The 13,801-nt window shown below is 54.1% G+C and overlaps 1 protein-coding gene across 3 annotated transcripts in view; it reads left to right on the top strand.

The window, feature by feature from the left end:
• Positions 1–11,266, top strand: part of PPM1F (protein phosphatase, Mg2+/Mn2+ dependent 1F) — a 27,414-nt gene extending 16,148 nt beyond the window's left edge. For all 3 annotated transcript variants that reach the window (XM_019665439.1, XM_019665440.1, XM_019665438.1), the window contains exons 4-8: positions 415–617; positions 1,227–1,415; positions 3,182–3,325; positions 5,684–5,777; positions 7,140–11,266. In XM_019665439.1, the coding sequence (XP_019520984.1) occupies positions 415–617; positions 1,227–1,415; positions 3,182–3,325; positions 5,684–5,777; positions 7,140–7,519 (1,010 nt within the window). In that variant the 3' untranslated portion in view covers positions 7,520–11,266. The remainder of the gene's footprint in view (positions 1–414; positions 618–1,226; positions 1,416–3,181; positions 3,326–5,683; positions 5,778–7,139) is intronic.
• The last annotated feature ends 2,535 nt before the right edge of the window (positions 11,267–13,801 follow it).

The raw sequence follows: 13,801 nt of genomic DNA, 5'->3' as shown, positions 1-13,801 counted from the left end.
TTTTAATAGCAGCTTAATTCTTCATCAGGAGAATAGACCATAATTTACTCTGTCATGGATACATGTTGTTTCTAATTAATGCACAATTATAAGTGATTTTGTACTTTGTCCTCAAATCATCTTTCTTTTTCCAGCTGTTTCCTTGGGGTGAGCTCCCATGAGTGGAGGTGCTCCACCATGGGGCAGGAAGCCCCTGGTGCATATTTGCCAAACCAAACATTTCTCACTGCTGATGACAGCCTGTCACACGTAGTTTCTTAGACTGGTGTGCCCAGGCTGGTGGGGCCTGGGCAGGCCTGTGATGGGGCTGTCTGCAAAACTCCGAGGCCACAGGTAGGGGGTGGGGGAGAGCGAGTGGAGCGTCAACTGGCCTGTGTTGATGCTTCCCTAACAGTCCTCCTTCTTGCCTATCAGTGCTGGATGCCAAGGGCCTGGCGCGGAGCTTCTTTAACCGGCTCTGGGAAGTATGCAGCCAGTGGCAGAAGCAGGTGCCCTTGACTGCCCGGGCTCCACAGCGGCAGTGGCTGGTCTCCATCCACGCCATCCGGAACACTCGCCGCAAGATGGAGGACCGGCACGTGTGCCTTCCCACCTTCAACCAGCTCTTCGGCCTGTCTGTGAGTGCTCCCCCTCCAGTGTTCCACCTCCCAGGCCCCGGGGCAGTGCGCGAGGCCAGTGACCCCAATCAGGACAGCCTAGGAGAGCTTGTACAGGTGGCAGGGAACCACCCTGGGTGCCGAGCTTCCAGACAGAGCCATGGCAGGAGTGATACCTGCAGCTGCTGTCTGAAGGTCGAGGTGCTGGACAGCTCTCAAAGCACTTCCCAGAGGTCTAGGATGCCCAATTCATCATCCCAGCACTTCAGAGCCACTGGCCACCTTGCTTTCCCAGCTGAGGGACTGAGACAAGAAATGGTTTGCCCAAGTCTTAAAAGTGGAGGCCCCGGGCACTACATTTGCCCAGACTCATGATTGCTGAGCCCTGCTCTGTCAAGCACTGGGAGCCACCTGGTACATCTTACCTCATCTTGTGCTCCCAGCAACTCAGTACAGAAGGTGAAACGGAGGCTCCGAAGGGTTGTCTGACGGTAAAGGCCATGCTGAATCTTCCAGACCCTTCTAGTCAGCTCCTGAGCTCTACTCCCAAGCAATAGCCTCTGGCCAGGTCAAGGCCTCAGTCAGACGTGAGGCCAGCTGGGTGGTGACTCCCACTGCATTCCCCACCAGGACCCTGTGGACCGCGCCTACTTTGCCGTGTTTGATGGTCACGGAGGGGTGGACGCCGCAAGGTATGCCGCTGTGCACATACATGCCAATGCTGCCCGCCAGCCAGAGCTGCCCACAGACCCCGAGGGAGCCCTCAGAAAAGCTTTCCGGCACACCGATGAGATGTTTCTCTGGAAAGCCAAGCGAGAGGTAAGAACTGGTGGATGAACGGGCGTCCTGTGAAGTTTGGGGGCCAGTAGCCATTAGCATCGGAGAGGCCCAGCCCCTGCAGAGAGATAGAAATCAAAGTGGTTGGTGGTATTGGAAGGTCTTCACTAAATGCTGCTGGCAGTCATGTGATTTCATTCTTACAGTCAGAGGGGCTTGTTTTTCATTTGAATCGAAGCAGCATAAATCTTGCCCCGATTCATCATGCCTAGCTCTGCAGCAACGTGGACCTGCCCTGCAGCAGAGGGCGTGCGGGCCTCACGGGAAAGGGCAGGCTGTGTTAAGATGTGCCCAGGATTTTATTTTAATCAAGCATAGTAAGATGACAGACGCAGAGGCAGCTGCCCCGAAAGAGGAGTTTATTACTTAGAGTTCCCAAGAGGAGATACCGTGCCATGCAGGGCCACACGGGGAAGCACCAGGTTGGTCATAAGGCCAAGGGAGAGAGGAAAGTACGGCCAGAGCCTTCACTGTGGCTCCCACAGGAAGGCATGGGTGAGGCAGGACCAGCAAGTCACAGCAAGCTTAGAATTGAAATCACCTCCATGAGCTCTGAACTACAGGGGTGGTCCCCAGCCATCCAGGCCAGGGGGAGCATTGGCCTGGCATGAGAGACAAAGGAGGTAGTTGAGAACATGGGCTTCCAACTGGTTGGCTTGTGCATGAAAGGTGCTCATGGGAGAGACATTTGCTATCTATAGGAATTAGCCGGCCCTAGGGGTGCATTCTCTCTAGGATTAGCAAGGCCCCCGATTTGTCAAAGCATCATAAAATACAGAAAAGAAAACTCATGATTAGAAAACAGCCCCACCTGCCCTTGCTCTCCTGGGCAGGGTCTTGGCAGGTGCTGGTGCCCACTGGGAGTTAGAGCCATGTGGGGAGGAGGTTCTAACGTGGGGAAGGGAAGAAAAAATGCATCCCGCCCCCCTGTGAACATACTCCTAACTGAACCTTACCTGTGTTCTCTTCAGTGGGTCCTCCTGCAGCCCTGTGAGGTAAATACTAAGATTGCATCCATTTTATACATTGGGAAACTGAGGCTCAGAGAGTTTAAAAGACTTGCCCTGGTTAACACAGCCGATGAGGAGTCTTGGGGTGGGGGCTGCACTGTCATCAGATGCCCTGAGCACAGAACACAAATCAGCAAAGCCGGACTTAACAGAAAACTGTATGACATCTAAAACCGTAAGCAGGGAACCAATGAAAAGCTGAAACTCCTCAGCCCTCCTGGCCTCTGTCACCCCTAGGAGGTAAGAACGGTCCCCGAGCTCAGGGCCGCCTCTCAGAGTGGAGAATGGATTCTCTGAAGCAGGTGTTTAGTTTATTATTATTTTTAAGCAGCTTTATTGAGATGGTAATTGACACATAATTAATTGCATATATTTAAAGTGTACGATGTGATAGGTTTGGGCACCCGTGGAACCTTCACAATAAGGGACATATTCATCACCCCCAGAAATTTCTTCCTGCCCACCTGCTCCCCAGACACTACTCCTCTGCTTTCTGACACAATAGACGATTGAGTTTGCATTTTCCAGAATTTGATATAAATGAGTTCACACAGGATGTACTTGTGCTGTCCTTCCATGCAGCGTAATCCTGTGACATTCACAGTGCCCATCGTGCATCAGCATTCTGTTCCTTTTTCCGGCTGAGCGCTTTTCCAACAGTTGCTCAGTCTGGACCCCGTATTTCTGTGGGGCAGGTGCTTAGCCCACCCTCACCCCTTGGGCCTTCTCTCCCCACAGAGGCTGCAGAGCGGCACCACAGGTGTGTGTGCACTCATCACAGGAAAGACCCTGCACATTGCCTGGCTTGGAGACTCCCAGGTCATCCTGGTGCAGCAGGGGCAGGTGGTGAAGCTGATGGAGCCGCATAAACCCGAGCGTCAGGTAAGGGGCTCCCTTCACCCACACCTGGGACATCTCTGGCCTCATTGTGCTGGGCCCGTTGGGAAAGCAGATGGTCAGGGAGCCCCGGCCAGGAGTTGCTGGGGCAGATTAGGAAGTAATAGGGCCCTTGGACCATCCTCTTAGAAAACTCCGGGCACTCCTCCATAGGGAGGGCTCCCTTGCCTGACTCAAGTGGCCACAGGGTTCCCTAGTGGGATGTTAACAGCCAGGGGTTCCAAGTGAGCCATTCCTTCTCAGAGAGGCAGGGGAGAGCTGGGCCATCTGCCCAGTAAGCAGCCCAGTAAATGGGGTCAACGTGTAGGGACCTGTCGTGCATGTAAGCAAGGAGTGGCCGACCACCTGGGCTATTGGGGAGGAGGGCTTCAGGGAGGTGATGCTAGGCCAGAAGGAAGCAGGTTTAGGGCTTCGTTGAGCAGAGGCTGTGGTGGGACCCTGAGGTCACTCACCCGGCTGAGCCTCTGGGACCTGACCTGGACAGAAGGATGACATTCCTACTTGGACCACATCTCATAAAAGTGCCCAGTCTGTCTCCCGAGGTGGGAGAGCCAGAGTTTGCACTCTGGGGAATGCCCGTAGGTAGGCCTCCCACACGCTGCTCTGCACCGGCCTTTTCACCTAACCATGTGCCTGGTGGGTGTTCCACGTCAGCACATGAAATGTCCCCACCCTCTTGCAGGGCTGGTAGAATTCCATTCATTCCCATCTCTCCTCACTGGACGTTGAGATTTTTTTCAGTCTTTTGGCACTAAAAACAAGGCAGCAATAAATAACTTAGTACAGCATTTTATTGTTCAGCGTCAGGTATATTTACAGGGCACATTCCTAGAAGTGTGTGTGATAGTTGGATCAGAGTGTACGGATTTGCCAAACTGCCCCCTCAGGCTGTGTGGGGCCCTGCTGTCTGAGAAGTGAGAAGGCCTTTATTTAGTTTGCATTTCTCTTACAGAGCAAGCTTGAGCATCTTTTCAAAATCACCTTACCTGAGAATACTCCACTCCTGTCCTATGCCTATTTTTCTCCTACGCTGTCGCTAGTTTTCTAATCAATCTGTAGGCATCTTATATATGTTAGGGAGGTTGGCTCCCTATCTCTGTGGTGATTTGCAAATTTTGTTTTGTCTTTATGGGCTTTTCCATGTGGAAGTGTTGGTTTTATGTAATTGTGTGGAACTGTCTTTTGTGGTTTCCACAAAGCACTGCAGGGGGCATCAGGCAGTGATCCTAACAGCCAGGATTGACAGCATGCCTGGGCCGCACCATGGCTCACAGCCTCCTACACATCCTCTCTGCATTGTTTAGAGAAGAGAGGTTAAGTAACTGGCTCAGAACACATAGCCAGAAGTGGCAGGAATCCTCTGTCACACCAAGGCCTTCAGTGCCAGCTCCCCAGTGGGCCCTCCTACCCCAAGACAAGCAGTTAGGTGAAATTTGGCCCAAGTTAGGATTAGGTGCAAACCTCTGCTTGGGGTGCCGGTTCTGCTCCTGCCTGCCCACACCCATGTAAGCTCCGTGTCCAACACCTCCTCTGAGGCCCACTGGGGACTTTTCCCAGGCAGCATTTTCCAAACACTTCCTGAGCCTGGAAGCATGGCAACGTGGCAAAGAGCAGGGACAGATGGCTGTGCTCTGTCCCTTCCAAGCCTCGAGCTCATCATCTGTGAAACAGCAGACATGATTGTTACTATCCTTCGGGGAGCAGGCTCACACCTGGAAACCTCTCCTTCAGGGGAATTTATAGGACCTAAGAGGTTTTTAGGACTCATGGCTGAACTGGGCCCCTATCCTGTCCTGTCAGGCCTGGAACATCACAGTCTTGTGGGGAGCCAGGCAGCACCTGGGGTGGAGGAGAAGGACAAGGACCCGGGGGCACAGGACCCGTCCAGGGCCTGCTTCAGTGTTTTCCAGCCCTGCTGAGTGGCTGCACGTAGCACACCCTTGGCTTCATTGTCCCAGCAGTTTACAGGGAAGGGACAGTGTCCTGTGTGAAAGGTGAGGCAACTGAGAGTCCCGCCATCTCACCCCGGGGCTCATGTTCTTTCTGCTGCCTCGCGAGCATCTCCCTGACTCTGAAATGCTGCTTAGGAACTGGCTGTTAGTCGGTGGCCGTGGGTGGTCCATCTGTATTTGCACCGTAACCTATTTAGCCATTCTAGCAAATGAAGGACAGTTAGGTTATTTATAATTTCTCACCGTGCTACTAATGCCGCTTTTGGGCATTGTTCAAGAGCTGTGGTTTCCAGCGCTGTCTTAGAAACCAGCTTGTCTCCAGCCAGGCTGCAGCGCTGGGCATCCTACCCCATTGGCGTGCCCAGGCCCCCACTCTGTCTGTCTCCCATAGGACGAGAAGGAGCGCATCGAAGCGCTGGGCGGCTTCGTGTCTCACATGGACTGCTGGAGAGTCAACGGGACCCTGGCCGTCTCCAGAGCCATTGGTGAGGAGGCGAGGGGCAGGAGAGACGGTCGCCCAGGGTCAGGCCTCTAGACCCCTCAAGGCCCATGGGCTCACCCAGGGGTTGGGGATGGCAGTGTCATGTGCTGAAAAGGCACCTGTGGTCTGTGGGATTGTGTTATCAATCAGGTTGTGGAGGGACTCTGGGGAATGTAGAGAGTGCAGGCACAGACACTTTAGAAACTTGCATCTCACACAAAAAAATTGCAATTCAAGTGATATGTCATTATCTCTCATTGAAACACTTAGAAAAATCTAGTAGGAAACGCTTGGCTACCTGGAAGATAATCTTTAAGTATTTCATAAGTAGGATTTATTTCCCACACCCCCACCCCTGCCCCATTCATACTGATGATTCTGTCTTAAAATCTTCTCAGTGCCCCATCCTATTTTCTCAGCATCCTGTCACTGCCAGGCCTCAGTCTGGGGGGCAGCCACACCTCTCCTCCAAGTACTTAGAAATCACCTCCTTCTTGCTATCCCCTGTGATAGCCTCCATCCCTCCAGCCTCCTGAAACGTCTGTCCTTCTTGCTAAACATACTGCCTTCTTTATAGCCCTTCTCCCTGCAGCTTCTGCTGCTGGGTCTCAGGACACACCAGAGCATAGAGGTTGGGGAGCCAGGCTCCCTCCAAAGGGGAGGGGAGCTCTTGGGCAGTTCCATGTAAGGGACAGCATGGTCTAGTTCATGCTCCATGGAGAAGTGACTGTCAGGACAAGAGCAGAAGGTAGGGTACTATCCAGAAGCTCTGTGGGGTCTGGGTTAGGTGTGAGCTGTAGAAGCAAGGAGGGGAGGTGGGTTCGAGCTATATTTTGGAGGTAAGGCCAACAGGACTTGCTAACAGATTAGTTGTGGGATGTGAGAGAGAATCAGAGGGAACCCCCAGACTTGGGCATAAGGACCAGGGGATCGTGGTGCCGGCTTCCACGATGGGGAAACTAGAAGAGTGGGTATGACAAAGGAATAGCAAGCATCTGAGCACACTTAGTCTAGTGCCTGTCAGGTGTCTGAGGGGAGCCGTTGGGAGCTCAGGAGGGCCAGGGTCAGGGCCACAGCCCGTGTCATGTCCTGGGCTACTCACTCTGGGCCTCACTCCATAGGGAGTGAGAAAGCTGCTTTGTGGAGCTGAGCCCTGGCCCTGCTAGATTTTGATTCTGTCCTCAGGGATATCAGAATAAATCTGTCACGTCACCCTCCATGTGAAGTTCTTTTTTTACCCTGTGTCCTCGCCAGTGAGCGCAGGTGTTGGAGGAGGGGTGACCTCAGTGAGGCCGGCCTGGTGGGATGGGATGGAGTAGTGGGCAGCGTGATCCTCTAACACAAGGCACTTCTCTCCCATGCCCAGGGGACGTCTTCCAGAAGCCCTATGTGTCTGGGGAGGCGGATGCGGCCTCCCGGGAGCTGACCGGCTCCGAGGACTACCTGCTGCTGGCCTGCGATGGCTTCTTTGATGTTGTCCCTCACCAGGAGGTAGCTGGCCTCGTTCAGAGCCACCTGGTCAGGCAGCAGGGCAGTGGGCTGCAAGTCGCCGAGGAACTGGTGGCTGCAGCCCGGGAGCGGGGCTCCCATGACAACATCACGGTCATGGTAGTCTTCCTCAGGGACCCCCGAGACCTACTGGAGGGTGAGGCCCAGGGGATGGGGGACCCCCTGGTAGTTGGGAGAAGCTGTGACTTGCCCTCTGACCTCTCAGAGCCAGAGAGCAACACTCCACAGAGAAGCTAGGAGGCCCAGGGTCCCGGCCCCCACCTCATGACCCATCCCCTCAGATGCCTTAGGACCTGACAGGCAGTGGTGGGCAGGCAGGCGCCACCCAAGCAGCGCTTTCCCCTGGGACCTCAAGCCCTTCGTGCTGCTTGTATCAGCCCATCCTGGTGGCTGTGGAACTGCATTGGGCAGTGGGTGTCGCACCTTGCTCGTGACAGGCAGTGGGATGGCCAGGCTTTCTGAAGGAAGCCTCACCAAAGAGAAGATGACCCAGAAATTGCACCAGCTCTTGCTCCCACAGGCACTGGCTGCAGCCAGACCAAAGATGCCAGTGGTTTTGGGGGGGGACAGTGGGACACTGTATGTGGGGTGTGGGACCCTCCTGCAGACCCAGGAGCCATGGGCATTTGCAGGCACGTCCTGGGCTCCCAGTGCAGGTTTCTCATCCATTCTTCATGGGCCGCAGCTGGGAGGGCTCGTGCCCATAGATGCACCTGGCCCTTTCCAAATAGGGGAGAGAATCTGGGATCTGGTCTGCAGTGGTCAACTGCACGCTTCATAGTAGCTGTGACATATGTGGCTCTGGCCTCCCTGGTCCCCTCTTGTCCCCCAAGCACGCAGGGAGGGGAAACTCAGAGATGCTATACTTGTCTTGTCTGTGGTCTTTTTTTCCCCCCAGGGAAAAGTCTAATGCAGCAGTATTTCAGGTTTTTGTCTTTGTTATGTCAGTGCCAAGGTGACCTGTTGTGTCATATAACTTAAGCAGAGCTTAGCATTTATTTTATTTCTTAGAAAACTTAAGTATTGATTTTTTTTTTAGGGGAAACTTCTTTTGCAGTATTACTGAATTTTTTGTCTTAAATCAAGATTGAAACAATCTTTCCAGGTAGTGTTAATAAGCCATTCAAGTGCCTTAAACAGCGTTAGGGAAGGCTAGATCTGCCGGGCCTATGACGGGTTCTAATAGTCATGTTTAAGCTTTCACAAAAGTAGGATTTATTTTGTTACAATGGCATGCTTGGGCTAGAATTCTCCCTAGAAGAGGTCTTTCTGCCTGTTTGTGATGCGCCACTGACAGTCAGCAGGGCAGCCCCTGAGAGCATGCTCTGTGCCATGTGGCCTGGACCAGACCGCAGGGCTCCGGGAGTGCAGGGTGACTGTGGCCTCTGCCTGCCTCCCACTCCGCTTGGCCGTGCTGCTCGGTATCTGGCTGGAACCCAGGCCGAGGGCCTGAGCTTCATGAGCAGACGGGTCCTTGCTGCTGTTTGGAAGGTTCCAGAATGTCTTGTGTGTTTGGTAGTTGAATTGGTTTCATTGGGAAACACACATGAGAGGCTCTGGCAAGTTCAAGGTAGCCTGTGGGTCTGTTTGAAGGCAGTGGGGACACAGCTGGGAGTCTGTCCAACCTGCAGGGCCAAAGCCCTTGTTTCTGCCCATGGCTTGTGGGCTCTGATTCCTTGCTCTGTGCCCAGTCTGACTGCCTGTGAAAGAGCTCATGTCTCCTAGTGCCCTGGGAAGGTGAAACTCAGGTGACTTCATTTGTTCACATTGAGTGGGGCAAATAAAACTCCTGTGTGGAGCTGAAAGTGGCAGAGCTGGATGGGGGTTCCTGGTAGAGGTCAGGCCCCAGGCGAGAGGGGTCTCTGGTGGGAGGACCGGGGCTCGCAGCGGTGGGCAGGGTTGCTGCAGGCAGAGGCTGACAGGCCTGGGAAGGTCAGTGGGTGGCTTAACTGAGGCTTCAGGAGAATAGGGGGAGGGGGCTGGACAGTGGGAAGAGGCTTAGTGCCAGGTCCTTGAGGCCAGGAAGTCCTGTGAAGGCATTCAGAGTGCACCTGCAACAGAAAGGCCCCAGGAAGGTCTGCCTAGGCAGCCCACTGATCCCAATGGCACTTGAGAGCAGCCCTTGGAAAAGGGAAGCTGCCTCTCCCGAGGTGGGTGGGCTGTCCAGCAGGAAGGCAGGGAGCCATGGCCCACCGCCTGAAAGCTCCACATTTACCCCACTCCCACAGCAGAATGAAGACGTTAAGACCATGTGGTTAATGCCTTGCTCAAGGCTTCATGATAAAAAGCCTCTGAAACATGGTCGCTGCAATTCAGAGAATGTTTGGCAGCTAACATGACTAGGTGTTGCCCCATTTAACTTGAAAGCCCTGCTGCCTCCTGGGAGCTAGAAGCCCCCTCAACAGCCCTTCCCAGCACAGAGCTGGCAAGAAACCGGATGTGGTCCCTCCCTTCACTACCAGCCTGGCATCCCATGGGCATGACCTTCATGGAGAGAGGGAGAAATGGGCTTCTGTTTTTCTCTTTTCTTTGCTAATCGTATTCCGTTGATTGCTGCCAAGAGAGGAGCTCCACCTCGTGGAGTCTGGATCACACCACTTGGTGGCCTGATTCAAGTCCTGGCCTGAGGCTCCCCCAGAACCTCTCTCCAGGCTTGTCCTGGCAGCCGAGGGAGCCCTTGTTCTCCCGTTGCACGGGGACTGGCCTGTGCAAGCACCTAGGCATGAAGTAGGTCTCTTCCATCTTGACTTGGCTGCACTGGGAGCTACTGGGCAATCTAACCTCTGAGCACCCTGGTCCACTTCCTCTTCAGGACACAGTCCCAAGAGGGCCCCTAGCCAGGATATTGGTCTATAAACCTCAATCCCCTTCTCAAGTCCCACCTTTGCCACTAGGTCATTATGTCGTTGCACCCTTCTTGGGCCTCAGTTTCCCTTTGTAGGGTACAGGGTTGTACTGAGTCTGTGCAGCAGCTCCTGGAATTCTGGCAGTGCAGGGGCCACTCAGGGTGAACCCAGCACATCTTGGGAGATGCTACCAGTGCTGAGAGCTCCTCCCCCATTGCCAACGGGGAGGAGTGATTAAGTATTATTAGTGTCTATTCTTAAAATTAAGTGGGTTGGAAAAGAATCAAGCTACTGATGCCAGCGCCTTATATGGAATACAAAAGTTGGAGAAATACAGCCCTGCTTGTACAGGTAGGACTGATCCCCAGCCAGCAGGGGTGGGAGAGGAGGCGAAGGCAGCCAGCTCCCTCTGCAGTTGTGAGGTGGGAGGGCCTGGAAAGGGGGCTGGCACAGCTGGCTTCTCCAGGGCTGCTAGTCAAGCTCCCAATCCGCTGAAATCCTGGAGGCGAACGCATGGCCTCCCAAAACAGCCTGTCCTCAGCATCCAGGACTAGGAAGTGGGTCAATTTTAGGAAGAGAGAGAAATAGGGGTGCGCCCCAACGAGAAGCACAGGCTCTCTGAGGGCCATCCCTGCCTTTGGCAGCAGTCCTATCTCCTGCCCTCCCCAAGCCAGCAAGTATTCCCCAGCTTCACCCCTTCCTCAGCTACAGCAGCAGTATTCCCAGGGCTGGGGGCACAGCTCTGACAGCTCCTAGGCCTGGCCCACACCCCAGCTAAACAGAGACCAGGTAGGCCTGTGCAAAAGAACCTGTTTTGGTTTGATTCTGGCGGTAGCCCAAAGTGGACAGCCCCAGGAGCCTGCGATTTTCCGAGTCTCCATGGCTTTGCCAAATTTGCCAGGCTTTGCCAAATTCGCCGAGCTTTGCCATTCACATGCCGTGCCAGTCTTGCCAAGGGTTTATCTCTACACATCTCAGTGGGGTTCCTGGGAGTGAAGTTCTGCGAGGGGGATCTAGTTCGAAGACAGGATGGCTGTTTCCCCTGTCTTTAGGGATAAGTCCCAGGGTGGGAGACCAGAAAGGTGTTTCGTCCCAGGGCCACTGTGCTCAAGTATCAATAAACCGTGAGTTCTGAAAACTGTCTCGAGTCCTGAGTCTTGCCGCCTTCTCTCACCTGATTCTCCTGGGTGTCCAGGATGTCTGGAAGCTCCTAGGGTGCAGGGGGGACCGCCTGCGGATTTCCTTGCAAGGGGTATAGCCAAATTCTGGAGGGAGCCCTGCCAGCCCAGCCCCTCCAACCAGCCTGCCCGGCCTGGTTCTCATTCCTGGGCTTCCAGCCCACCCTCACCAGCAGCAGGAGTGCACGTTAACTGTGAGCCTGTGCAGGGGTGACTGAAGAGCAGGGAGGCCCCTTGGGAGCCCACAGGTGTCCTTGATGTTCTTGGGCCACCGAGGACGGAGACCCTCTCCACATAACACTCAACCGGGAGGTTCTTGTGCTCCTGGCTCAGATCTCACAAGAGAAGACGGACATCAAAAATGCCTCCATGCAGAAGCTGCTGAGCCACAGCCCAAAATGCTGCCTAGATTTCTCCCCAAAACATGGGGGGGGGGGTGGCTTGTAGTTTAGGGTTAGTTGGGGCCAGTTGGCCGGGGATTGCTGCATCCTTCCTGCCCCAGATGCCAAGCCTTTGCCTACTTTCTTCGGCTGTGGGACCCACTTGTCCACTTTAGGGCCTTGTTGGCCTGATTTCTCCTACTCCTTCCAAAATCACCCCTGAGAGCTTTCAGTGCCCGCTCCTGCTCCAGGCAGCCTGGGGCCGTGGTTTTCCACCTTCCAGAGACAAGGGAGACAGCTCGATCTCCATTCTGTCACTGGGGGTTGGGGGAACTGAGGCTTCCCAACCAGGCCCTGCCGGCCCTGCCCCACGTCCTCACACATCTGCCTCCCCCTCCTCTCCCCGCTCCGCCGCCTCCTGCTGAATCTGCCCAGCCGATCCTCCGTCTTAAGTATATGCTGTCTTGATTGTTCTTTAATGAGTTGCCTGGTGTGTCTGAATCTCATCGCTAAAGCCAGATGGTGGCTCCATTACTACCCCCACCACTACTAGGGAGGGATCTTGGAGCCAAGGAACGCATTCTCTCTGAGGCCACTGGGTGGGGGCAATGGGAGGCCTGAGGGACTGGGCTAAGTGACCCCCCGCCAGACCAGGCCATTGTGATGCCAGGTGGGGGTGGGGGGCAGGGACATCAGCCAAGCTCTCTGCCAACAAGAGGACAAACCTACACCCAGAGGTCAAGTCTGGCACAGACATCTGAGGGCTCAGGGTCTGCCTGGGGGAAGGGTAGGAGCTGGGGTTGTGGAGACTCTGTCTCATGCCCACCTAATGGGAGCTTCAGCCTGAGGAAGCTGCCAGCTAGGTTCCTGAGGCCAGGTCTGGGGAAACAGATAGGAAGCTGGGCTAGGACAGCTGATGACTAGCCTACCCCCAGAGTTTCCCTCAGAGGGTCCCAGGCTCCCCCAACAGCTGCCCCTTCTGGTCCTGCACAGCCCTCCCATCCTTGCCAGGCTGGTCTGGGGCAGAGGCAGGTTGTGAGCCAGTTGAGAGAGCCTCAGCTAGGCCCACGCATGAAGCCATGCTTCATCTTAGATCTGCTTCCTGGGATTGGGCTAGGGATCCCTGGACATCTGGACACCCAAGGCCAAGGAGTGGGCATGGCCTCCTCAGAGCAGCTTTGAGGATTGCTCCAACCCCAGGAGACAGTCCTGGGTAGGTGCCAGCCCTGGGCACAGTGCAGGGGGCAATGGGGGCTTTATGGCCCACCCCAGGCAGGCCCCTCCTCAGACCACTATCTCCATCAGTTACTCTGGTTATGGCAGGGGAGACCACCCCTTCTTCCTCCTCTTTCACCTCCTCACCCCCCCTCATCCCCCCTCCACCTCCTACTTAAATTATAAAAGCAATATGACACCAAGACAAAACTTGGAAAAAAGAGAAGAGGAAAATAGTTTGATTTGCATTGTGGAACAAAACAACCAAGGTAAGTGTTTAGAAATGCAGTGAAAAATATAAAACCTCTTGAAATGAAAGGCACCTTTTGCCCAGAGAGATTACAACAATGCAAAGTCGCTGAAGATGAAACAGATTAAATATAAGAGCTATACATTTTAGAGTCAAAATTATATGTATGTGTTTCATAAGCAAAAACCAGCTGCAATTTGGTGCATTTAACATCTTGCATCATCGTGTTTGAGAATTGAAAACTTATCTCATGAAGCTGGTTCTCAGCAGCCATCGCTAAAGTCTAGGAGGGCTGAGCCTCAGCTGGAGAACATTCCCCTTTCCCAGCAGCCTCTCCTCAGCCTCCTGGCTCAGCCACGGTGACAGACACAGGCTGCTCAGCCCTGCTGCGTGCCATCCATCTCTCCATGTGTGATCCCAACAGTGTGGCACACCTGGGCAGGTTCTTCCATCTTTAAAATCTGAAGTATTTCACATAAATACATTGTGAATTGATGTCATAGATTCGATGTGAAGCATAATAATTACAGACCCCCCCAGCCAACCTCAAACAGCGTCTGGTCAACAATATTGAAGCTGTAGGCCAGCCGAGTGACTTGTTGGCTAAGAGTTGGCTTGGGAACTCGAGCTCTGAGCAGCAGGACTGCTGG

This window comes from Hipposideros armiger, unplaced genomic scaffold (assembly GCF_001890085.2).
Source record: "Hipposideros armiger isolate ML-2016 unplaced genomic scaffold, ASM189008v1 scaffold_443, whole genome shotgun sequence".
NCBI classification, from domain to species: domain Eukaryota; kingdom Metazoa; phylum Chordata; class Mammalia; order Chiroptera; family Hipposideridae; genus Hipposideros; species Hipposideros armiger.
This window is presented reverse-complemented; position numbering and strand designations above follow the sequence as displayed.